Here is a 24,056-nt window from a genome sequence, read left to right as displayed (position 1 = left end):
GTTTATCTTATCATCAATAATATTTTTTTATTCAATGATTTTTTTTTGTTCAACCATCTGTATCAATAAATTCAAACATCAGAGGAAAGTCTCACAATTGATTAATTTAGGGAATTATCATGAATTTATAATTAATGAAAATGGTCTATATTAGTTTGAGAACAGAAAGCAAAGTCACGAGTACTTATGTCATGCTATTTTGGTATAAAAAATAATTATTTAAAATTTATATATTATATTTTTTAAAATTTTAAATCTTATTTTAAAACACAAATAATGTTAAAAGTTGGTGGGCCGTGGGCCTCCAATTTCGGCCCATTTACTTCATGACTATCTTCGTTTCATTTTGAGTACACATCAGCCCTATTCTCTCATTTCCTGAATCGACCTCACTGGAAAAGAAAAGTTCCGGGGAACAGCTATGGCCACCTTGAAAGAGATCTTAACAAGACGACCCGTCGCCGCCACCATCAGGCTCACCGTACCTGCTGGCGGAGCTCGCCCTGCGCCACCGGTGGGTCCGGCGTTGGGTCAGTACCGGCTGAATCTGATGGCTTTCTGCAAGGATTTCAATGCCCGGACTCAAAAGTACAAGCCTGACACACCCATGGCCGTCACCATTACGGCTTTCAAGGACAATACCTTTGAGTTCACCGTAAAGTCGCCGTCGGTCACATGGTACCTGAAGAAAGCCGCCGGGATCGAGTCTGGGAGCGGCCGCCCTGGCCATGTGGTCGCCTCTACGCTCACTGTCAAGCACATTTACGATATCGCCAAAGTCAAGCAGTCCGATCCTTTTTGCCAGTACATGCCACTAGAGTCCATTTGTAAGTCCATTATCGGCACTGCCAATAGCATGGGAATTAAGGTTGTTAAGGAATTGGATTAATGCAATACCTAAAGTTCTAGGGTTTTTCTCCCCTTGTTCTTCGGTGTCTCGATTCAAATTGAACGTTTTTTCAGCGACCTCATTATTCTTAGTGTGAAATAGTGTTACTCTGTCAGCTAAGTCGGCAGTCTAATCTGCTGACATATTGAGTTTCTTATGATAGAATTTGAATCAATTACAACGATTTACTACTGAATTTCCAGGAAAGGGGAGCTGAGATAATAGCTAAGTGTAACCATCTTTCTTGAAAGCAAAGTTTATCCTGATCATGAGAGATACAATTTTGCTATGGGATTGTAGCCTTTGTAATCAGTGAACTGGTTTCATTTTGATTAATAAATGTGCTGCCTTTGCTTGCATTTGCCAGTTACTTACTCCTTCCAATTCGATATCTCTGGTATAAAATCCTGAATTCGATTAGCTATATGAAACTGTGCTTCGTTGTCATGTTACATAGTAGTTCTGGTTCATCATTCACTTGCCCATTTCTTGCTGATTAGTGGGCTGTCCATTGCTTTTCATTTACTTTGCATCAGCTAATTGGATTTTTATGGGTTAGACCAGTTGGTTCAAATATCGGAGATAATGTGAGATCCCATCTCGATTGGAGAGGGGAACGAGCATTCTTTATAAGAGTGTAGAAACCTCTTCTTAGTAGATGCATTTTAAAACCATGAAGCTAGCGGCGATACGTAACGGGCCAAAGTAGACGATATTTACTAGTGGTGAGCTTGAGTTGTTACTAATAGGCGAATTGAAACATGTATATGCACAGAAAATGATGTAAAGTTATGACTTAAGACTATCTCTTAGGACAACAACTCTACCCTACAATGCATGGTTTTTCTACCCTCACTCCCAAGTCACTTGGATCTGTCATATTTGGGGTGTTTTGGCTGTGCTTCACGACTTGACCAAGCAAAGAATCCAACCCCATTAAATTGTAATTGGATTCTTTGCTTGGTCAAGTGGTAACAATTATGACTCGTTGATTTGGCCCTCATTTAGGGGTTTGTTAGGAATCACGACTCTCCACAAGGTTTTACTTTTGGTTTCCTCAAAATGTCCTGTACCAATGAATATGTATTCCTTACTCATAAACACATGATCAACCCTTTAATTAGTCGATGTGGGACTCCCAACAATCCTCAATAGGATCATCAAAGATAGGGAACTTGGGTTTTCTATTCGTGTTTATGCTAATGTGACATGCTTCACCATTATACAGCCTGCCCCTTTCCCTCGCCCCAATGATTGACCTATTAGCCAAGAAAGATCTGAGAAAATCTGGAACTGTGAAGAGTTTCTGAATCTTATGAATGCAAAATGATAGGTTGTTGGTTGGTTCATAGCTTCTTCACTGCTTGTCTTTTGGAGCAATTAAAGAACACTTTAATGTGCAGTTCCTGTTTGATTCTTATCTTATCTTCCGCTTTGATGTGTCTGGCTGCTGAAATGTGTGTCATTGATTGTATTACTGCTTCAAGATTGTCGGTTTTCACCTTTATCTTAGTGACACCAGGGACCTGTGATGATATTGACCAGATTTATGAAAAATTAGGCACAGGAACAGCCAATATAGCTTCATTACAAGTCTTGATTAGCTCCAACCACACTGTTTAAGGCAGACTTGACTAACTTTTGAAAGTATTAGAGCCTTTAGCTTACTGCATTTGTCTTCCCTTTTTTCAATCTCAAGTCATGTGACTAAACATTGCCCTTTTCTGAAATATGAGGGTGTTATCATATAGCCTTTTTTTTTTTCCATAGATAATTTCATATTACCCCTGGATAGAGAAAGTATGGAAAGCTTAGACCAAAAACTTACAAGTTTGGACTCTCGTAAATTTGAGATTTGTGTCGATTTGGTTCTTGAATTTTCTAAATCGTTAATAGATTTCGAGCTTTCAATTGTACGTAGATTCCATGTTCTATATTTGAAAGAGGTTGACCTCTTTGCTTCTCTCGTGTTAGAATCATCTTCTTGTTGAGCTCCTTTTCTCTTCGATCCAGAGAGACAAAATGGAGGACTAGTGTCAACCGTCACAGAAGAGAGAGACAAAATGGAGGACTAGTGTCAACGGTTCACAGGAGAGAGAGACAAAATGGAGGACTAGTGTCAACGGTTCACAGGAGAGAGAGACAAAATGGAGGACTAGTGTCAACGGTTCACAGGAGAGAGAGACAAAATGGAGGACTAGTGTCAACGGTTCCGAGAGAGAGAGAGACAAAATGGAGGACTAGTGTCAACGGTCACAGAAGAGAGAGACAAAATGGGACTAGTGTCAACGGTCACAGAAGAGAGAGACAAAATGGAGGACTAGTGTCAACCGTCACAGAAAAAAGGACTCACTAAGCTGCTATCACTAACTAATACTAAACTAACACTAATAAAATAGAAAACTCCCACTCCGAGATACAAATAAAAAAATATTTTAATCCTTTAAATTTTTACAAGCAACACATTGAAACATAAATACAAATTAAAACTTATGTTTACATTACCAACGAACTAAATGCAATAAAAAAATTAACATCCTAACCATCTGAAAACAAAGATTCAAATCCTTCACTCTGAAAATTCTTCATTTATTTTTTGTGGGGATCGGAGTGGGATTGTCAGTGAAAAATTCATTAGGATCAAGTTTTTCATGAATTTTTTTTGTATTATATATTAATTTCAAACAAAAATGAAATAATTTTAATTTTTCAATGAAACTACTATTAAAGTATATAAATATCTTAATAAATTCGGATTTAACATTTTTGTGAAAAATAATTTCTAAAAATCCAGATTTAATATTATTGATTCCCATTTGTTAATGGAAAGAAATCTCTGTCTGCTCTCTCCACTATTATCTATTAACAGAGGGATTCCTAGCTCTATTAAATGAATATTTCCATTATCTATTAAGGGAGTGATTCTTGGCTCTATTAAATGAATATCTCTAATGTTGATCATATTTACGTTAATGTAAATCCTCGGATTATAATTACATGAGAATTGATGAAGGCAGAAGTATGAGTAAGAAGAAAGTAGTTGAGTAATATGTTATCAATCACATCTGTTGGGACCTAATATTAATGGCTAATAACCCAGGTTTAGCGTGCCCATTAGAGAGATTAGAGTATTAATCCAAACAATCATTGTAGTTAAATGGATAGCCAACTATTCGAAGCGGGGGAAAAAGAAAGAACCACCCGCCACCAGCTGACGCAGGAGGACGGGAGGTCTGAAAATCACAGAGAGTAAAAAGAGGGGAGAAGAGGGTTGTGGGGAAGGGCAGAGCAATCAGCAATCCCAAACCCCACCATTCAACCATCCATCAAGATTTGTAGAACTTTACAGTCTATTTGGTATATATAATTTGTAATTATCTCTGATTACCCTTACAAACTTGCGATTGTTTTACAAGGAAACTTCCCCCCTTTTCTCCCTTTATTATTTTTTCCTTCTAATCCAAACCCATCAAAGGAATCAACCCAGGAGAGAGATTCTAGCTTACCCAGATCGATCGATCGATCCCTTTCGAACCGTGATCGGATCGTTTCGGATCGGTGTAATTTGAGTGAACAACATGTCGTGTTCGTCTTCATCGGGGTCTGAGGATGATGAGGGAGTCGATTCTTACAGGAAAGGAGGATATCATGGGGTGAGGATCGGCGATCATTTCGCTGGTGGCCGCTATGTCGCTCAGAGAAAGCTCGGTTGGGGTCAGTTCTCCACCGTCTGGCTCGCCTATGATACTCGCACCTCTGTACGTTTCCCCCCCAACCCCATCATGTGTTTGATCATTTGCTTTGATCTTCGTTTTCTCATGAATCTTGATTCTATTACGCTGTTTCGCTATTTCGTATCAGTTCTGCTGCATTTTGTAGATTTCGTGATTTTTTTTATGAACTTGTGCGGTTTATTTGGATCTGGGCGGCGATGCCCATTCTGGCATACGTTTCTTAGCTTAGTTTGTTAGATCTTCATGATATAACTCTCATTTATTTCTGCTTCTTTCCCTTTTATCATTAATTCGATGTTTTTGTTTTCCCCTCCTACGACCATGCCTGGTTGGAACGTTTAGAGCATTTGATGTGCGGTTCCTATTATGATTAACATCCACATTTTCCATTTATGGATATGGATATCGGTTTTTGATCTAAGTTAGTAACTTAGCAATCTTCATTAAGTTTTCGTATTGACCAGATGCTGTTGAAAATCATTCAAATTGTTCAATGTACTCTAAGAATGAATGGGAGAACAGGAAAGTAGCTGGGTGATGAGGGATTAAAAGACTCCTGGTTGGCTTTAATGTTTGAAGGGCTAGGCTAGCATTTTGGAAAATGGTTATACAGGGACTCGACCGCCACTTTCTCCATCAACTTGCAACTGGGCCTACTTGTAAAAGTGTTTCAGGATGGTTTCAACTATTTGTAAGAAAATAAATGTTGTAGAGGATTACAAGAAGGATCGGGGAGGCAAACTTGCAAAATTAGCCGAATGAGTTCGACGTTTTTTCCAATAGATTTGATTGTCAGATGACGGGAAATAGGCATTTAGATTCAGGAAAAGTATTGTTGTGTGCTTTAATCTTTGGTAGATTATATATAATGTTGTTTCATGTTTCTAATTTTTCCTTTTTTTTCCCTTAGAAATACGTATCACTTAAGATCCAGAAAAGTGCTCCACAATTTGCTGAAGCTGCCCGTCATGAAATCGAAGTTCTTTCGGCAATTTCAGATAGTGATCCTTCAAGCTCCAAGTGCATTGTGCAATTGATTGATCATTTTAAGCATGCAGGGCCAAATGGGCAACATCCGTGCATGGTTCTTGAATTTCTTGGCGATAGCTTACTTCGGTTGATCAAGTATAACCGTTATAAAGTTCTTGAGTTGAATAAAGTGAGGGAGATCTGCAAATGTATTTTGGTTGCTCTGGATTATTTGCACAGAGAACTTGGCATTATCCACGCTGATCTGAAACCTGAAAATATTCTTCTATTGTCCACCATTGATCCTACCAAAGATCCTGTGAGGTCTGGACAGGCCCCTATTCTTGAAAAACCCGAGGGGAACCCGATTGGAGGAACCATGAATCTTATTGAGAAGAAATTGAAAAGAAGAGCCAGGAGAGCAGTTTCGAGGATCTCCGAAAAGCGAGCTTCTATGGGAGGAGCAACCGCAAAGCCTGATGAGAGAAAACTAGATGGCGTTGATCTGAGGTGCAAGATTGTCGATTTCGGTAATGCGTGTCGGGCAGATAGGCAGTTTATGGAAGAGATCCAAACAAGACAATACAGAGCTCCTGAAGTCATACTGCAGTCCGGATATTCCTACCCGGTTGACATGTGGTCATTTGGTTGCATTGCTTTTGAACTTGCCACAGGTGACATGATGTTTACCCCAAAAGGAGGACAAGACTATAGCGAGGACGAGGTAACGATGATTGCTAACGACAATTTCTTAGCAATATAGATTCTTAGAACTTATCATTATTAGCTGATTCCAAAGACATTTTTTATTATACCATGTCATGTTTTATTCTTATTTCAAAAATAGTGAGAAGATATGGTCAATATAATAGGTCATAAGCATGTCCTCTAGTTTTGATTTTTCTGAACCGATGAGTAGATAGTACCTTGTGAGATCTCACATCGGTTAGAGTGGGGAACGAAACATTCTTTATAAGGGTGTAGGAACTCCTCTCTAGTAGACGCGTTTTAAAACTTTGAAGGGAAACTCGGAAGATAAAACCCAAAGAGGACAATATCTGCTAGCGGTGAGCTTGGACTGTTACAAACCAACGGCATGCGATCAAAAGTGTTGGATTAGGATTGAAGCAACTCCATCACTTGTCTAAGAGTTCATGTGTTCATATGCACGCATGGGGATGTCTGTTTACAGTAGTACTGACGATGTCGAAATGAGGGTGGTAGCTGTTATTTTGTTTGATAATGCTTTATCTTTACGAGCATTTCGAGCCTCATTTAATTAAACTATATGCAAGTAGGGAAAATGTGAAAAGGTACAAGTTTGATATTTCATTACATCATCAAGTTTCTGTTTTGGTCACGCATTCGAATTCTTCAATTTGCTGCTTTCAGGATCATCTTGCATTGATGATGGAACTCCTTGGGAAGATGCCTAAAAAGGTAAGTCACAGCACATCAAACTTCTCCTTATAGCTTCTTAATACCTCTCAATTTCGATTTCTCATATGTTTGGCTCGGCACCCAGATTGCAATAGGAGGAGCTCGATCGAAAGACTACTTTGACAGGCACGGGGACCTAAAAAGGATTCGGAGGCTGAAATTCTGGTCTCTCGATAAACTGCTGGTCGAGAAATATAAACTTTCGGAAGCTGATGCTCAAGCTTTTGCCGAGTTTCTCTGTCCCCTTCTCGATTTCGCTCCAGAGAAGCGACCAACTGCTCAGCAATGCCTGCAGCATCCTTGGCTCAATCCTAGGAACATAGCTCAAAACGAATTGAAGAATAAATCAGAGGTTGAAAAGGTGAATGTTGGAATGAGCAAACTCCAGATTAGAGTGGGAAAGTGAAAGACTGGATCGACGACGACACCATTCGACTGCAGAGCAACACTATTTTCAGGTTCTTACTCTGTCTGATCGTCGTCGTCGTTTCTGTTACATGTCAATTGTTTTGTTGTTTGAAGTGATTTGATTTTTTATTAACTGATATACAGCATGTAAAAATTAGTATTGTTTTCCCAAGATCATTGACATAAGTGAGTGAAATATTGACTACGGATATAGAAACTGTTGGTGGGATCATGTGCTGTGCTCTAAAGCGCACCCAGATGATCACTGATCTATATTTTCTGCTACATGCTATCAATATGTGATTGCCTTCGCCTTCTCCCTACAAACTTACATACCCATCTTCTTTGTTTGAGGAACAACTGGAAACATTTAGATTCACTGAATTTACCGCTCTCTTTCAGTTACATACTTGTAGTTATATTCGATTGTCGAATGTTTATCTCAACACCAGGATCGTCCTATCCCCCTGGTTGACCCGAATGTTTATCTCAACACCAGGATCGTCCTATCCCCCTGGTTGACCCGAATGTTTATCTCAACACCAGGATCGTCCTATCCCCCTGGTTGACCCGAATGTTTATCTCAACACCAGGATCGTCCTATCCCCCTGGTTGACCCGAATGTTTATCTCAACACCAGGATCGTCCTATCCCCCTGGTTGACCCGAATGTTTATCTCAACACCAGGATCGTCCTATCCCCCTGGTTGACCCGAATGTTTATCTCAACACCAGGATCATCCTATCCCCCTGGTCGCTCCTAGTCACCCGAGCATGGGGTTGGCACTTCATACTTTAGGTGTTCTAAGAGATTGACTATGCATCTAGTTGTTGTTATGAGAGCGATCCTGTGAACATTTTGAATGAGTTCTTGTGAATCCATGTTGATATTTGTGGCCTTCTTTGTTATTGTGAAAGTGTCAAAATGGTTGGTTTTTGGGATAAAATAAATTATCCAAAAAATAATAATGAAAAATTAGCGTGACTGTCTGGTGACACGTGTCGTTTTGACATGGCATCTGTGACTGACCGAGTTTTAAAGCATTAGGACGCCATTGAAAAGTACGAAAAATAATAATTTAAATTACTTTCTTTTTCTGAAAAAGATTTGTTTTTATTTTTATTCAATTTTTATTTTTCAATTATTTAATTGATTCAAAATGCGCAATACTCCTTCAAACATATTTTTTTTATCTTAAAAATCATTTAAATTTAATGCTATGGGGTTCGCTTGTATTAAAAAATAATTTAAATTTGAAGTTTTATGATATAACTTATGCTACCATTGGTAAAATTATACAATATGATTATTTTCTTTATTTTTTAAATAAATAAAAATTTTATTGGAAAGATAATGAGATTAATTATGAAGATTTTAAAATAAAAAAATAATTTGAATTTAAATATTAAACTTCAATGAATATTAATGTTAAAAATTTATTGACCAAAATAATTTAATGCTTTTATAAATTTCTTAAAATTTTAAAATCACGTTTGTAAAAATAGTTTATTAGTAATATAATTAATATTGTTCTCGATAATTTAATAATATTATTTTATCAATAATTTTTACTAAAATTTAAAAAATAATATATTTTTTTTAACAAACAATTAAAAATATATAAACTAATATGTGCATTTTTTGTCTTATTTATTAACTTGAGCATTTTTCTAAAAGTTAGATATTTAAATATATATTCGATGAAAATGATATATATTATGTTTTTATATTAAAGAAAGTATAAAAATTATACTTTTTTAAAATTATTATTATTATTATTATTATTATTATTATTATTATTATTATTATATAGAATATATTTTTCCGGGGCTGTAAACTCCAATTTGGGGTAAAATATCTTGGAATCGTTGGCTATACCATTTATGGGGAAGCAAGGGTATTTAGGTAATCTTGAATCCGCAATCAAAGTTTAACCCTAGTTGTGTCTGTGTTCAATTTCGGTGGTGGAATCGGAAGGCAAATCGAAGTTCAGAATCGTCCGTAATCTTGGTTAGGGTTTCCCTTTTCCCGCTATCTTCCCTTCTTTTTCCCTCTGAATCCACTCCCTTATTCTTCATAATCGCTCCAATTTACTCCGTTTCGTTGGATTATCAGACTAGCTTTTGGGGATTCAAGACAATCATGTACGGACCAAGAGGGTAAGTCCAGAATTTCTGACCTTGTTTATGACTCTTCCGTGTCGTTTTTTCTTGTTTCGTTTCTTGGTTGTTGTGTTTATACCGGCGTTCTTCTTTTTGCTGGGTTGCTTGTCTTGTTTTGTTGGAATATCTGGGAATTTTGATGCATTCCGCTTGAAATTGCGTGTTGGGATCGAGGAATGAGGAGTTCCTCTGTTGTTCTCCAAGGCCTTCGTTGATTTGTAGGCAAATATTGTGAAATGTTTTTTTCCAGTAAAAATATTCTTGAAGGACAACATATGTTTTGTCAGTGTAATTTAAATAGTAAAGTAGTTTTTTGTTAAAAGAAAATGGAAGCGCGATTTATGAAGTTATCCATGCGTTGAATGTTCTTTACATGATTCTCTTCTTTATATTTAAACTTTAAAATGAACTCATCGCTGTTGGTGGCTTTTCTAGGCCTTTCTAGGCCTTTCTCGGATAAGATAGATATCAAGATTCTTGTCATAGGATGCCATATATCTGAATCCTGTTAGGATTTGATTTTTTTTTTTTTTTTTTTTTTTTTGAGTTTCAACCGAAAAGCAAGAATTCGATTACGGTATTCAGTGTCTCATGATCTGTCTCTCTTTTTTGTACCACTGTCAAATTTAGAAGAAGCTTTTGCAGCGGTATTTCAGCTATGAAGGCCAGTGATTTCATTGGCTAATTAATGTTCTCATTGGTAGTCTTTACTTTACATCGAGGGCTTACATTGGTATAAACATGGGAAAATCATTTTTTATTGCTTCTTGATTTGATGTTCATTGAGCCTGAAATTTACTTTTTGCTGCTACGTATAGAAATAATTTTCCCTTCCATATTTAGTTGAATTGATTTGTTTGTAGGAGTGGTAATGGCATGTAAGTTCATTGACCCAATAGGTTTTAGAGGTGTAGGTTGGGCTTGGTTTTATTAACTTGCTTGAGTGGGGATTTTCCTTTTCTTTTTCTGGGTTGGTAATTGAAGGGCAATGTTGGGGAGCGGGGGGGTTTCGGATGGGTACGAAGTCGGCTCAAAAAGACAAAGAATGATGGAACCGAATCCCTACTTCGCAGTTAGCAGCAGCACTGCTGGATTTCAACCTTACGGCTATGGGAGTTTTCCACCTACTCATGCCTTTCCCGTGGTTCGCCTTAGAGGACTTCCCTTCAACTGCACTGACATTGATATTTTCAAGTTCTTTGCTGGACTGGACATTGTGGATGTGCTGCTTGTCAACAAGAATGGGCGGTTCATGGGAGAAGCCTTTGTTGTCTTTGCTGGATCTTTGCAGGTTGAGTTTGCATTGCAACGGGATCGACAGAATATGGGGCGTAGATATGTAGAAGTCTTTAGCTGCAAAAGGCAGGATTATTATAATGCTGTTGCTGCCGAAGTAAATTATGAGGGCATTTATGATAATGACTACAATGGAAGTCCTCCTCCTCGACAAAAGAGGATCAGCGACAAGGACCAGATGGAATACACCGAGATACTGAAGCTGCGTGGTCTCCCCTTCTCTGTGACAAAATCCAACATCATTGATTTTTTCGGAGAGTTTGACCTTGCAGAAGAAAGGATACATATTGCAAGCCGTCCAGATGGGAAGGCTACCGGGGAGGCTTATGTGGAGTTCGCTTCAGCAGAGGACGCAAAGAGAGCAATGAGCAAGGACAAGATGACAATTGGATCGAGGTACGTGGAGTTGTTTCCTTCAACCCCAAATGAAGCTAGGAGAGCTGAGTCAAGGTCAAGACAGTGATATGTAGGTAACTTGATCATGGAGTCTAAAGTGTTCTCTATTGCTATATTTTGGTGCCTAGGCTTCGCTGTTCTTGTAGTTTTCCAGTTTGTAGGATGACTGTCGTTGTGGTATAGTTCTCTGCAGTTTAGGCTGAATCTGTGGAGTAAATAGTTACTGCATTTTGAGATTGAAGTCCTATGAGTTCATAACTTGGTTAGAACACCGACTTTTTAACTCAATTTCACCACATTTTTTAGAGTTACCTTCTCTGTGCGGTTTACTTGAAAAATGAGATGAGGCCTAGCCGACAGCTTCTGAAATTCAATTATTCGAGGCACTATAAAGGGCCATACCAATAATGGCTGAACAATACCCAATAGCCAGATTTAAAAGCTGTCATGAATTGTGGATTCTGTTCATCTGCCACTTTTCATACATAAGGCGAGGGTCAGTGAATGTTTTCATTTAGAATTCAGGATAAATTGTTAACTTAACTCTGTTTTGAAAGTACTCTTGTTGGAATCTGAAATGGTGTGACGTTAAGACTGTTTTTTGTGAATGATATATTATCATGTATGAGAATGTTGTGATTGTTCTTGAATAATCACCAATAGGTATTTTTGTGGAGGTTCTTGAAGTTGAATGATAGGTTTTTTTTGCCTCAAAAGATGAAACTAGCTCACTCATAAGAACTCGACCGAACTTATTAACGTATGAACATTGAAGATGAGATTAATTTGGAACTTCTTTAAAATTTTCAATTACCACAAAACTGCCAAAGGGGGCACGGTTTTGCAACAAATTTAAATTTACACAATTCAAGAACATTTTGTATAATCTTTCTCTAGCAAAAGTTATTTATTTATGGATTTTTTAAAAATATATTTACGGTTTATGAGATGTTATATGTCGTTTTGTTTATCCTAAAGACGTTGGATATCGAGATCAAAATCTATTTTCATTTACAATCGGGTTGAACCTATGACCTATAATCGGGTTGAACCTACAATGGGGTTGGATATCGAGATCGAAATCTCTTTTCATTTACGATATTACATCATTGAAACCTATAATCTTTTAAAAGAAACTGTCAGGTCATTCATTAATGGTGAATAATATTAGGAAGGGAAAATCCCTAAAAACCAGCCCAGATGGGTTTCAGGCATTTAAAAGATGGGCAACAGAAAATGGGAACTTGTGCGTGATTCTTAAGCCAAATGACGAAGAAGTTCAACCTCCAATTACCATTCCATCTCCTGAAGAACCACTTTTGGTTCATTCTTTATTCTCTGCTTGGAGTTTTCTGCTCTTTGAATTTGTCTTCTTCACAGAACAGAATAAGAGCAGCTTCCATGTAAATCATCCATGTGAAGGGCTTTCTAAGTTTTCAGAGCTTTCGTTGTTTCACAGGTAATATTTCCATCCATTTATGGAAGTTGGTTCTGGCACATGCCATGCTCTGACTCTGCTTCTCCTTTTCTGTTTGTCACTTTCTCCTCTTATTTCTGCTAACAACATCATCTGTTTCATGATTAAAGATGATGAGTTCTGGGTTCAGTACAGAGTTCCCAAATGTTGCAGATCCAATGCATGATTCATATCTATCTTGTTTTCCCAAGCTAAACGATGACAAGTTTCTTCATCAAGACCTCAACTTCCTTCCTTGCTCTTCTTCAATGGCTGTATCTAAAGGGCCTGAGATTCATCAAATGAAAGAGTTCTGTGAACCAGGTTTTGCTTCTTCAACTTCTTTTTACACAGATCATGTCCCTGTTATGAATGTTGGCTAACCAGGTGGGGAATTCCCAGTTCTTGCAAAGAAGAAAAGGAGAGCTACAAGTGAGCATATTGCCGGAATTGCTCTATCAGATCTGGCTAAATACTTTGATGTTCCTATTACAGAAGCTTCAAGAAGTCTAAATGTTGGATTAACAGTTCTGAAAAGAAAATGCAGAGAGTTTGGGATTCATCGATGGCCGCACAGGAAGATCAAGTCCATTGATGGTCTAATCCGAGATCTTCAGGTTATCATCCCTTTCTTTCTACTTTGCATTTGCAGCCTTGAAAGGCACACATAGTTTGTTTATGGAAAAGGGTGTTTTGTTTGTTTGTTTGTTTGTAGGAAGAAGCAAAGCATAGAGAGGAAGATCAGAAAGCTTTGATGGCAGTGACAAAGAGGCAAATGATGTTGCAGAATGAAAGAGAGAGCATCGAGAGGACACCATTTAGAGAGCTGGAGAGTGAGACCAAGAGATTTAGGCAAGATGTTTTCAAGAGAAGGCATAAAGCTAGAGCTCTAGTAAGTCACAGTCCAGTTTAGTTTGTAGCAGCCATTAGATTCAACAAAATAAATGACTTGCAAAGTAGTTTGTTACTTCTTTTTAATCTCGACCTTGTCTCGAGATCAAGGTCTTTCAATGCAATATTGTATCTCATCTTGGTTCCCAATCGACATGGCCCACATGTCTTGATGTTATTCCGAGTCTCAGGATGTCGTCAGCCATCACTAATCACTCGATCATGTCATCGAGAATGGGTCCACGTGTCTCTCATCTCATTAGGACATTCCAAACATCCATCCATCCATCCGGGTTCTATCGAGGCATTGACCCTCGCGTGCCCATGTCAAGTCATTTACGAATACTGTACCGAATAGCGGGTGTATAATTCAAACTCTGACACGCGGGTTGGGCTACAATATTGGCACACCCGTGTGCCGCCCACTGCTGTTCTTCAAAAACTCATTTCAAAATAAGTCACACTTGTCTCAGATATTCCAACAAAAGGGATATAAAGGTGGAAAATAATTCATATCTATGGTAGCTCGTTCAGGCAAAAGAGAAATGTGCAACCTCGGTTAAAAATTTTAAAAATTATATTTTCAATCCATAATGGGTTTGAATAATTGCTACAATGATGTATCTCTAAAATGTATATTGTTCGGAGTCATATTGGATATGACACGACAATACATAACATAAACATCTGAAAAGGGAACTGTGATATCATTCTGGGATATCAGTACTAATGAGTAACTTGGCTCCTCAGATGGAACCAAAAGAAAACTACATAAAAGACTGGAAATATTCGAAAGAACAAATGAATTTCAATGAATAGTTAGATGAATTTGCCAATCTCTGGAACCAAAATCACGATCGAGGTTTGTGCAGACGAGGTCGATTGCAGAAAATTCGACCATTGGCCCGAACAAAACCTGCTATAGCTATGCTCAGGCCTGCCCACAGGATAGAAAAGAACAAGTGTCGAATATCATAGCGAGCTGCAAAAGATAAAAAGAGATGAGATTTTACCCATGGCATGATCATCTGGATGTGCTTCAATCTACTTAAACAAGTTAAATGAGAGAGAGAGAGGCTCACCTTGCCTCAATGACAAGGCTGCAAAAAAGAATCCTGCCATCACCAGAGATAAAGCCAGTGGGAAGGACTGTACAAGAGACATAAAAATGGTTAGTAGTCGGCTGCTTGATAATCCTTTGAATGAGCAGTTCTTTTCCTGCAGAAGGTTTGAACTGCCGTCTTAAATTTCACTCACAGCTATAGCTTCTAAGCCTCCCTTTTGAGTTGTGGGTGTCATATCCCGACTAACTGAAACGATATAGTGTCCTTGCAAGAGATCGATAGAATCCTTCACAAGAGCCAGAGTGCAATTGAAGTCAATTGAAAAGGTTGTAAGCTTAACGAAGTATCTCTTTAAACTAAAGATGAAAATGGATCCTACCTGTTTTGTTCCATCAACAAAGTTATTCAAATAATAGCGCAGGAGAGCATTCCAACCATCCTTCAAGACCCCCTGAATCGTCCGTTGGCCATATCTTCAACGAAACCACATCGAATGATTTAAAACAAAAATATACCCAAATAGTAACCATTACTACACCAAAAAGAAGATGATAATGTAGTTTCGTATAAAAGATGAGACAGTGAGTTATCAATCCAGAGTAACTGATCTTACATGAAGTTGACTAATGTTGTAAAGAAATGGGCTCATTAGAGGCAAAAGTAAGCATTTAGTCATCTTAAGAACAAAGTAGAGTTGGATAGAAGCCATTAGAAAAAATATTTGAACAGCATTAAGCTATAAGCCAAAAAATGGAAAGAAACTGTGGTAGGAGTACCTAACGAAATCTCCTTTCAAAGCCGGAGTGCCAGAATATTGTGTGCTTATATCATCTCCATGATTAGCCCAAACTGGATAAAAAAAAAAGGCGGTACAAATTACATGAAAAGATGAGCCTAATACTATAAAGGACACATGAAATGAATGGGACACTGAATTGACTCACTGATTTTAAAGCTGTCATCTAGGTTCGGATGTGAGCTAATAGTTTCTTCAGCCCCAAAAATTCCAAGCCTCCTGAGTTGAGATTCCAAGATCTTTCGAGCTATCATACTCTGCAACCATATTCAAACATAAGAAGTACAAACAAAACAAGTGCAAAATGAAAATCTTTTAAAGCCAATATACAACAGATATGAACTTTTACACATTGCCCGTCCATAACTTCGTTGATCTTCTCTGTCAGCCAAGGCTTAAAAAAGAGGGGAATGATAGAAAACTAAAGCTGCTATTGTCGACAGGAAAAGTGGACAAATTTTGAGGGCACTAAGTTTAAAGCTTATTTCATTGTTCACCAACCCTTACTTGGTCAGCTAAGCTACCTGGGTAACATTTGTGCGGTCCAAGCAATCAATACAATTGGTCCTCACAACTCCCAGCTGTTCCTTCATTTTCTCACCCTTTTCATTGACTAACATGTACCTACATATTCCAAATAGTAAACAAACGAGAGGTCAAAAGGGGTCCAATTTTTAGCAGCTCAATAAAATTTCCAAACTATAGTAACAGGGAGCCTGACTATAAAAATGGAACAAAAAGCTTATTTCATAATTTTCGGAGTAAGAGCGAGAGATGGTGGGAACTTACCCATTTTTATCAAGGAAATCTGAGATTTGTTCATAAAGGATCGAGAGGCGCTCAAAATGAACGTGCCCGCAGATTTGATGGAAGTCAAAATGCAGGTATCTAAAATAATTTTTTAGCTCTCAATTTGGGCGAATGATAAGCTCCAAAACGAATATAAAAAGAAAAAGGTAGAAAACTATACCTTACATCATCACCAGTAACTTGTTCCATTGCACTTGCGAATTTTTCACTCAAGTACCCCTCACCTCCATGCTGATGGAAGGTGATATAAAAATCTTAACCATAGGAATTACATTGCCAAATACATGCATATATATATATATATATATATATATATGCATACATGCTAAGAACACCAAAAAGAAAAGAAAAAAAAAGTAGATGACTAGTGAATCACCGTGTTGACAAGATCAATAACCAATACAGCCCCATACTTCTTCCTTAAATCGAGAAAATGCCTGTCAGCTACTCGAGGCTGGAAGCAACACAAACCAATGGCTCAAAACTATAGTAATCCATATCCGATGAATAATACAAAGTAAGAAATAATACTTACAGATTCTTCAAGTTTCACTAACTCAAATTTGGGCTTGTATGTCAAATCAACAATTTGTTCCCAAAGTAATGGAATTGATCCTCGGATCTACAGAATTCAATGGCAAAAGTGAGATGTAAAGTCATGGATGCTATAAACATCTAGAAGACTTCCTGACTAAAATATTTAGATTCTCTCTGCATCCTAGGCAGCCTTGATTATGATCAGCATTGATCACTGTGTGAACTTTTGAACACATTGACTCAGAACAGAATGGTTTCAATCAGCCCTATTGTAGTTTGATAATTTAACCAAAATAGACAGGTAACCAATTTTTAGATGAAACATAAAATTAGGAGAGTAATCTTTTTAAGACTCAACAAAAGTCTAAATGGAAAAATCAGGGAGGGCCTTTTCAGACACTTTTGACATCTAATTTTGTCTGCCAAAATTACAATGATTGTGTATCTTGGCTGGCAATGAGGGAACTGCAGCATGACTCAGATTTCAATGATTGGAAGAAAAGGGATATACATGCAAAATACACGTTTATGGGCTACGTGGCCTGTTACCTGAACAAACGATGCTGTGAACCCATTCAATTGAATAATTTGCTCACTTTCCACAAAATTAGCAACATATCCATCAGAATCGGCTCCTCTTCTCCACAATCGAGTGCCTTTCAGAACATGCAGGTCAATAATTATGTGATAAACTTTCTTTTAAACTGCTAGCTGTGGATGAATTGACATGTTTGCAAGATTTTCTTTGAATAAATTGACCACAAAATACTCAGCTTTTGTTGAGAGTAATAATACCTCTCTTTCCTTGCAACTTAACAACTAGAATGATGTTAAAACATAAAAGATAAAAGAATTACAAGATAAGTCAAGTATTCGAGGTAGTTGGAACCAAACGAATCATAATTACAAAAGAGAGTGAAAAGGGTACACTATGTACCAAAGCTTGCTTTTTATTTTGTTTTTCTTCCCTTTGGTGCGAACTCTTTCTAAAATACTATTAGGGGATCGGAAAATTTGAGTCAAACTTGGATAGTAACCTTGGCATATTTAACTCAGGTATTTCATTCATCACTTTTTAAGGAAGAGACAGCCAACACTAAAGATAACGCTTCAAATATTTAGAACAGAGTGAAAAACTAAACATACCTGTTCTCCTTGTGCATCTTCGAGCAATCAGTGTTACATCAACAATATCTTTTCCAATTGCAGCCTGGAAGTTCTGGAAGCCTAACAAACTATTAAGGAAAGACTACCCTGAGGATGACAACTAATGCTTCAAATATGTTCAAGCAAAATTTCGACTAAACAAAATAAACTTCACACAACTCCATTCACATGCACCCATAGCTAAAAGAACTGAGTTGAGAATAATGTAAGGATACTGCCTTGGATAACAGGAAGTAAGTATGGATCAAGCTGCAAATATGAAGCAGAGAAAAGTTCAAGGTGAGAGGGTTACAAGCAAAGAAAAAAGGATGGCAACTAAATTTCTATTTACCAACCTTGTTATCAATGAGCACTTCCAACAAGTAATTGTTCCAAAGAAATCTTGGTTCTGCCTGCAGGCAAGAAAAAATTGTGTAGAACCCCCAATTATTTGCAATTCAAGACACTAAAAAAAAACTCATATAATTTTTTGACAACAGCTATATAAACGAGAGAAAAAAAAAACACAAATCAAAATGAGGGCGAACCTGTCTCCATAAGGGTAGTAACCTTGATTCATCACCTAAAGCATGCAATCTTTGTGTACTGCAGCCAAAAAGAAATAATGAATTGAGCACAAGATAAAGATGTAAGCAATATGAACAAATCGAAGCTTATGAATGGGTGCATATAAATACGCAAGGACAAATCTGAATAATAAAAAAATAAACAGAGACAGGTCATCTCATGCGATTAATAACCATTTTAGATATGAACCCTTTTGTCTCTTATCAATTAATCCAGATTCTGAGTCCGAGCTGCAAATTAATACAAAGGTATGACTGATGAGGAAAGCACTTCACCTCAGGGTTAAATTGGTATCATAGGAAAAAAAGAGACCAGAAGTCTTCTCTGCAACATTCAAGAGTCCAGAAAACTCTGCCTCCATCTTTTTCTGCTAGAGATTATCTAATTAGCTTAAATGAAATGATATTGTCAGTTTAATACCATGTGTTATAGAAGAAAACAAGCAATAAAGTCTTGCCTGCTCCACAGAAGAACTGTCTACTGAACGATCACATGGAAAAACTTTCAAGGATGAAATTCTAAAGATGGGGTGCCCCAAATAAGACCCAACACAGTCACAGTTGGTAATGACAATTAAGTAGCATCCTGAAAGATGGAAGACATAGGAGGAGATCTAATCATGTGAGCAGCTTATAGTGAAGAAAAATAAAAATATAGCTGATCCATACATAGCTTCTCAAACCATCACAGGTATGCAGCAAAGTTCACCACTGTTAGAATGTGGCCTTCAGTCATTCAAACAAGAAACTATTCTATATTCGCTTCAAAAGATGCATGATATATTGAAAAAACATCAATATATGAGTGCGAGAAATATGTTCTTAAGAAGTTTTTGAATTCAATATCTTTCTCAAGAAGGCCATCCAATCGGTTGCAATTTATGAGTGCATTTTGTATTCCCTTGTATTTCTTTCATTTTGCTTCATGAAAGCTTGGTTTCTTAACAAAAGGGGAAAAAAAAAAGTTTGGGCTCCAAATATACTTAAATTTTTTCCTCTCATTTTTCCAAGCAGCCTCATCAAACTAAAACTAGATCTCATTCCAAATATTAGGAGATCGCTGGAGCTTGAACCTCTCCATTTTGATTCTGCTTTCAAAATGATTCTACTTAAAAAGCTTCAACCTTATGTATACTAATTTATTTTGCTACTCTTTCAAACTCACTATGTTAGCAAGCAAAGATACGTTCTCCACAGCTTTGTTCTCCATGAAAAAACTTAAATCCTCTTAAATATGGTATTCTTATATCTTCTAGCCTCAACAATTCTTAGCCAACACGATTTGACTTTCATAATCACAGCCACAAACAAATATGTCAAAACAGAGACGAGGTACACAATTGTTTAAATAAAACTTGAATCGTTTATCAATGAAATGAAAAAAACTTAATCAAATTTCAACGTGAAGAACATATGTTCTTGAGAATTTGTCACCTGCAAGTAGTTTCAGCAAGCCAATTACTCCAAAAATTGTCCGTATCTTTGGAACCCTGATAGAGCTGGATTGAGGAAGCTCATCTGGAGCAGCAAAGAGGAGAATTGTCAATTCAGTAGAACATTCAGAATCAACAAAATCACAAAATGCCAAAATCATCAAAGTCAATGTGACCAAGCATCTCATTACCAACCTATAAGTTTCATGGATCCATCAACACGGCTGACTGACAGAGACGAACCACAAGAGCCATCAGTCGGCTCTATAACATACTGATCAGGAAATTCCCATAATCGCATGCGTGTATACAACTTTTGTGCAGAATCTGCCTTCTCCATCATTATTTGTATCCAATCCAACTCACTAGCGAACAAAAATCAGAGATCCAATAACCAAAAACTCATCCACAACAAAAACACAAATACGATCAATCAATCAAACCAAACACTTTAAATTCACCAAACCATACCGATTAAACGATGCTCTAAAAACCTTTTAACCTGCTATCTCGTACAAGATGACAAAACACTAATATCAGAAGAAAAAAAGAACAGAAAGATCCTCTCGCGGAGAGAGGTCCGATCCAGAAAGTAGAAGAATGTGGGGGCAATGGAGGTGAGAAATTGAGCTGCTGAAGTTGGATTGATTCTCTGGTTTCCAAATTGGATATTGGAAAATTTCGCAGTTCTTGGGCGGAAAGCATCCGATTGTTTAACTGAATTTAAGCTTCAGGCGATGGTTGGAGTAACGACCTCTCCCGAACTACCGGACAAATGTTAAAAGGAAAGCCACATTGTTCTTCGCGGGCGCGCGGCCCCACCACATTTCGCGATGGGATTCGATCTTAACGCTCGTAATTTTAGAATTTTTTTTTTTTTTTTTCTACAATGTTAAGCTATAAGTTAAATAAAAATTTATAGTCCAACATGTTATATGTTTTAAATATAATCGATTAACACATTAATTATATGTTTTAAATATTATATTATAAAGTTTGATCTTATTCATTAAATATTATAATCTCCACAAAAGTTACATATATAAATATTCGTCTCATTTATTATTATATTAAAAATTTGGAAAACTTCTATTTAATGATTTTTTTTTTACTAATATATATATAGATTCTCTTATAAAAATGTTTTTTTATTACTGTGGAAATTCCATACCGAGCATCATGAAGCCCAGTTCACGAAAGCTCAACTGAATTGGGTTTGTGTGGTTTTTTCAACCCACCCGGTTTAAATATTATAATTAGAGTCTCAAAATTAATTTATTTATTTTTAAATATAATTAATAACCAAAAAGCGTGGGTGTGCATGTGCATGGCGGCCCCAGTTATCCAACGGGGCAGGTGGGCAGGAAATTGGACAAAGATAGGGACGAGGAATAAAATCCCGTCTCCAGCTCCATTTATCGTAAAAAATATATTTCTCATTGCCTCCCATATTTAAACGAGAATCTCGTACCTCCCTTATAAAATAGACATTTTTATTTTGAATTTACTATTAAAAAAAAAAACAAAAAAAAAAAAAAAACATTGGTTTTATGTGTTTTCTTTTTTTTTTTTTTTTTTTTTTTTTTTGTTGACCTCATACATACTATTTTTTTAACTCGGAATAAACAAATAAATAAAGTTATGACCCAAAAAAAATCCATTCTTTTTAATATAATTTATAACACCGATTTTGTAATTTAGTCAAAGGTCCATTCATTACGAGTATCAAAAAGAAGAGGGAATTATTGAAACAAATGCACACATACCCTCGTCGCTCTAACTTGTTCGATTATAATTTCTTATTAACTTTCATTATTGTCGTCGTCGTCCTCCTCATTCTCCGGTGCAGGCATATTGAGATCAAAAGGGAATCCCTCCCTACGAGCCCCTTGCTCGTCTGGGTCGTTAAGATCAATTCCGATACCCCTACCAGACGTAGAAGACATCCCCATCTCACCTCCAACACTGTAACCATTCGTCATCCCGCTACTACCTTGTCTAGCTTCTTGTTGAAGCATCTCCTCCCAAACTTTCGGTGGTGGGAAGGCACCGCGATAGTCTCGCTCAGGGTGCGATCGCAAGTGCCCGAACACCGCCTTCCACGACCCGAAAGCCTTGCCACAAGTGGCACATTTCGGGTCGGTTGAAGGCGGGTCAATTAATTCCCCTTTCTTCTTCCCTTTCTGTCCACTACCACTACTCGACCCTCCTACATGTTGCTCGGCACGGCCTCTCTTCCTCCCATAAGTCTCTGGTGAAGACGATGGAGCCATGTCGAATGTCATCGTAGGAGGCATTGGGAAGGAAGACGACACTACGACATCGTCAGGGGTACCAGTGAGAGTCACGGGAGGGGTGTCGCCACCGTCATGGGATGTCGAGTTTTCCGGGGAGCTTTGGTTACGGTCCCTTTCCATCAAATTAGCAACAAGGGGATCTCCGATAACTTCATTCCTACACATTTATATGAAGCCGGGGAATTATTTTCCGTTAACCGAGGAATTTTGGACTCCTTTCCGAACAGGTGCGGCGCTTTGCCGACTCTTAACCAACTTTACGTACGTACATGCATGCACTTCCTGGTTGCGCCGGTTCATTTTTTCCGTCATTGCCGACCGGATGCCAACCATCCACGGGCCGGTTTGATGCTACAATGCTACCTTATGTCGATCCACTTTAGCTTATTCGAATTATTGTTTAGAATTTTCGGGTGCTTCGGGCCATATTTTTTTATATTTTCCCTTCACATGCGTCTTTTATGAATTTTTTTTGGGTCAACCCAAAATTTCGGATTGGTTGAATTAATGACCCGAACAACTTGAATAAAGTTCATAATCCAATGGAACCCCACCGTCTATTTTTTATTAATAACTAAAATCTATTTTATATAAATAACTAAAATCTTATAAAAATTAAATATCAAATATTACAGCTCTAACTTTAACATCAATTTTCATAATAATTAGGGTAAAATTGGGTTGTAACTTTTAGTAACCCGATAAAAAATAGGTCAACCCCACAACTCAACCGTACCCAAATAAAACAAAAAATCTAAACCCAATCTAATCTTCATAGTTTGAAATGGATGAATCAAATTGATTAGATTTTCGAATGTAACAGTCCAAGTCACTATTAGCAGATACTGTTCGCCTTTGGTTCGTTATATATCGTCGTCAGATTCACGGTTTTAATATAATCCCCTAAAGAGAGGTTTACACGTCCGTGCAAAAAATATCTCATTTTCCTCTCCCGATCTCACACCGAATCGAATGGCGAAAAAAATCCATATAACGATAAAGGAAGAAAATAGAGGTCTCTCCAGGAGCCATTGGACCCCTCCTTTTAAGAGCTATCTGCATCATAAAATTCAAAAAAAAAAAAAAAAAACCAATGGAGCCACCCATAAACCTTTTATGGGGACAGGCTGTCATTGGATTATATCACCCCTTTTAAATCCACGCTCTCATCTTATTAAAATATTGTTCTTTTCCGACAAATATATTTTATGTTCAAAATTATATAATAATATTTTACGTTAACCATTTATTTATTTATATATATTATCCACGAAAAAGCATACTTTAATTTCTATTTAATTTAAAAAGTACATCAAATTACTCTTTTTTTTTTAATTTCATATAATTTTATTTAAATAAAAAAAAATGATAACAACCGACCTCCACTTTGGAGATTTTTTTAACCTTACCTAACAACTCATTTTTGTCTCGAGTCTCCTATTAACCAATGTGAGACTCCAACAGCAACTCAGCAGGATAAAAATAAAAATAAAAATATCTATTTATAATAATTTAATATACTCGAATTAATTTCTCGATCAAAGTGAGTTAATAATATAAATAATTAATATATTTTGTTCCTATTCAAATTTAAATCTATGTAATTATGAAAAATTGGCTCTCAAAAGAGTCAAATACGGGAGAAATTAGAATTCATAATTAGGTAAAAATAAAAGGTAATTACTATTACTCACTTTAGCCGTTAACTCTAACAAAACGATTTTTTTTCTTAACTAAATTAAAAA

General features: G+C 37.0%; 5 protein-coding genes across 12 annotated transcripts; 4 read left to right on the top strand and 1 right to left on the bottom strand.

Annotated features, from left to right (window-relative positions):
- The first annotated feature begins 359 nt into the window (after window positions 1–359).
- Window positions 360–1,259, top strand: LOC111803956 (large ribosomal subunit protein uL11m). The gene has a single exon (XM_023688579.2). The coding sequence runs from the start codon at window positions 422–424 to the stop codon at window positions 887–889; it is 468 nt and encodes a 155-aa protein (XP_023544347.1). The 5' UTR covers window positions 360–421; the 3' UTR covers window positions 890–1,259.
- Window positions 1,260–4,050: 2,791 nt separating this feature from the next.
- Window positions 4,051–7,771, top strand: LOC111803818 (uncharacterized). Its single transcript, XM_087127683.1, has 4 exons — window positions 4,051–4,647; window positions 5,534–6,316; window positions 6,985–7,032; window positions 7,118–7,771. Exons 1-4 carry the CDS (start codon window positions 4,468–4,470, stop codon window positions 7,436–7,438), a joined length of 1,332 nt encoding a protein of 443 aa, XP_086983809.1. The 5' UTR covers window positions 4,051–4,467; the 3' UTR covers window positions 7,439–7,771.
- A 1,534-nt stretch (window positions 7,772–9,305) lies between these two features.
- Window positions 9,306–11,605, top strand: LOC111803797 (uncharacterized). Of its 6 annotated transcripts, none has more exons than XM_023688355.2 (3): window positions 9,306–9,450; window positions 9,556–9,599; window positions 10,587–11,605. In XM_023688355.2, the coding sequence occupies exons 2-3, from the start codon at window positions 9,583–9,585 to the stop codon at window positions 11,359–11,361; spliced, it is 792 nt and encodes a 263-aa protein (XP_023544123.2). In that variant the 5' UTR covers window positions 9,306–9,450; window positions 9,556–9,582; the 3' UTR covers window positions 11,362–11,605. The 6 variants fall into 6 exon arrangements, with proteins under 6 accessions (XP_023544123.2, XP_023544122.2, XP_086983713.1 ...); XM_087127585.1 differs by having other exon boundaries at window positions 9,347–9,450; window positions 10,233–11,605; XM_023688354.2 differs by having other exon boundaries at window positions 9,332–9,599.
- A 756-nt stretch (window positions 11,606–12,361) lies between these two features.
- Window positions 12,362–13,819, top strand: RKD5 (RWP-RK domain-containing protein). 3 transcript variants are annotated; one of them, XM_023688360.2, is made up of 4 exons: window positions 12,362–12,753; window positions 12,882–13,074; window positions 13,246–13,367; window positions 13,466–13,819. In XM_023688360.2, exons 2-4 carry the CDS (start codon window positions 12,882–12,884, stop codon window positions 13,661–13,663), a joined length of 513 nt encoding a protein of 170 aa, XP_023544128.1. In that variant the 5' UTR covers window positions 12,362–12,753; the 3' UTR covers window positions 13,664–13,819. The 3 variants fall into 3 exon arrangements, with proteins under 3 accessions (XP_023544128.1, XP_023544127.1, XP_086983714.1); XM_023688359.2 differs by having other exon boundaries at window positions 12,364–12,753; window positions 13,153–13,367; XM_087127588.1 differs by lacking the exon at window positions 12,362–12,753 and having other exon boundaries at window positions 12,787–13,074; window positions 13,153–13,367.
- Window positions 13,820–14,200: 381 nt separating this feature from the next.
- On the bottom strand, window positions 14,201–20,812 carry LOC111803064 (phosphoinositide phosphatase SAC7). The gene is made up of 21 exons (XM_023687323.2): window positions 20,486–20,812; window positions 20,210–20,379; window positions 20,016–20,099; window positions 19,040–19,167; window positions 18,858–18,949; window positions 18,543–18,600; window positions 18,351–18,407; window positions 18,231–18,264; window positions 17,995–18,075; window positions 17,398–17,504; window positions 16,847–16,933; window positions 16,688–16,765; window positions 16,472–16,542; window positions 16,291–16,389; window positions 16,026–16,125; window positions 15,650–15,758; window positions 15,482–15,554; window positions 15,085–15,178; window positions 14,899–14,991; window positions 14,724–14,790; window positions 14,201–14,623 (listed from the first exon to the last, which is right to left on the bottom strand). Exons 2-21 carry the CDS (start codon window positions 20,355–20,357, stop codon window positions 14,493–14,495), a joined length of 1,791 nt encoding a protein of 596 aa, XP_023543091.2. The 5' UTR covers window positions 20,358–20,379; window positions 20,486–20,812; the 3' UTR covers window positions 14,201–14,492.
- Between the last annotated feature and the right edge of the window lie 3,244 nt (window positions 20,813–24,056).

Source organism: Cucurbita pepo, chromosome 10, assembly GCF_057944985.1.
Source record: "Cucurbita pepo subsp. pepo isolate OVF chromosome 10, ASM5794498v1, whole genome shotgun sequence".
Lineage (NCBI taxonomy): Eukaryota > Viridiplantae > Streptophyta > Magnoliopsida > Cucurbitales > Cucurbitaceae > Cucurbita > Cucurbita pepo.
This window is presented reverse-complemented; position numbering and strand designations above follow the sequence as displayed.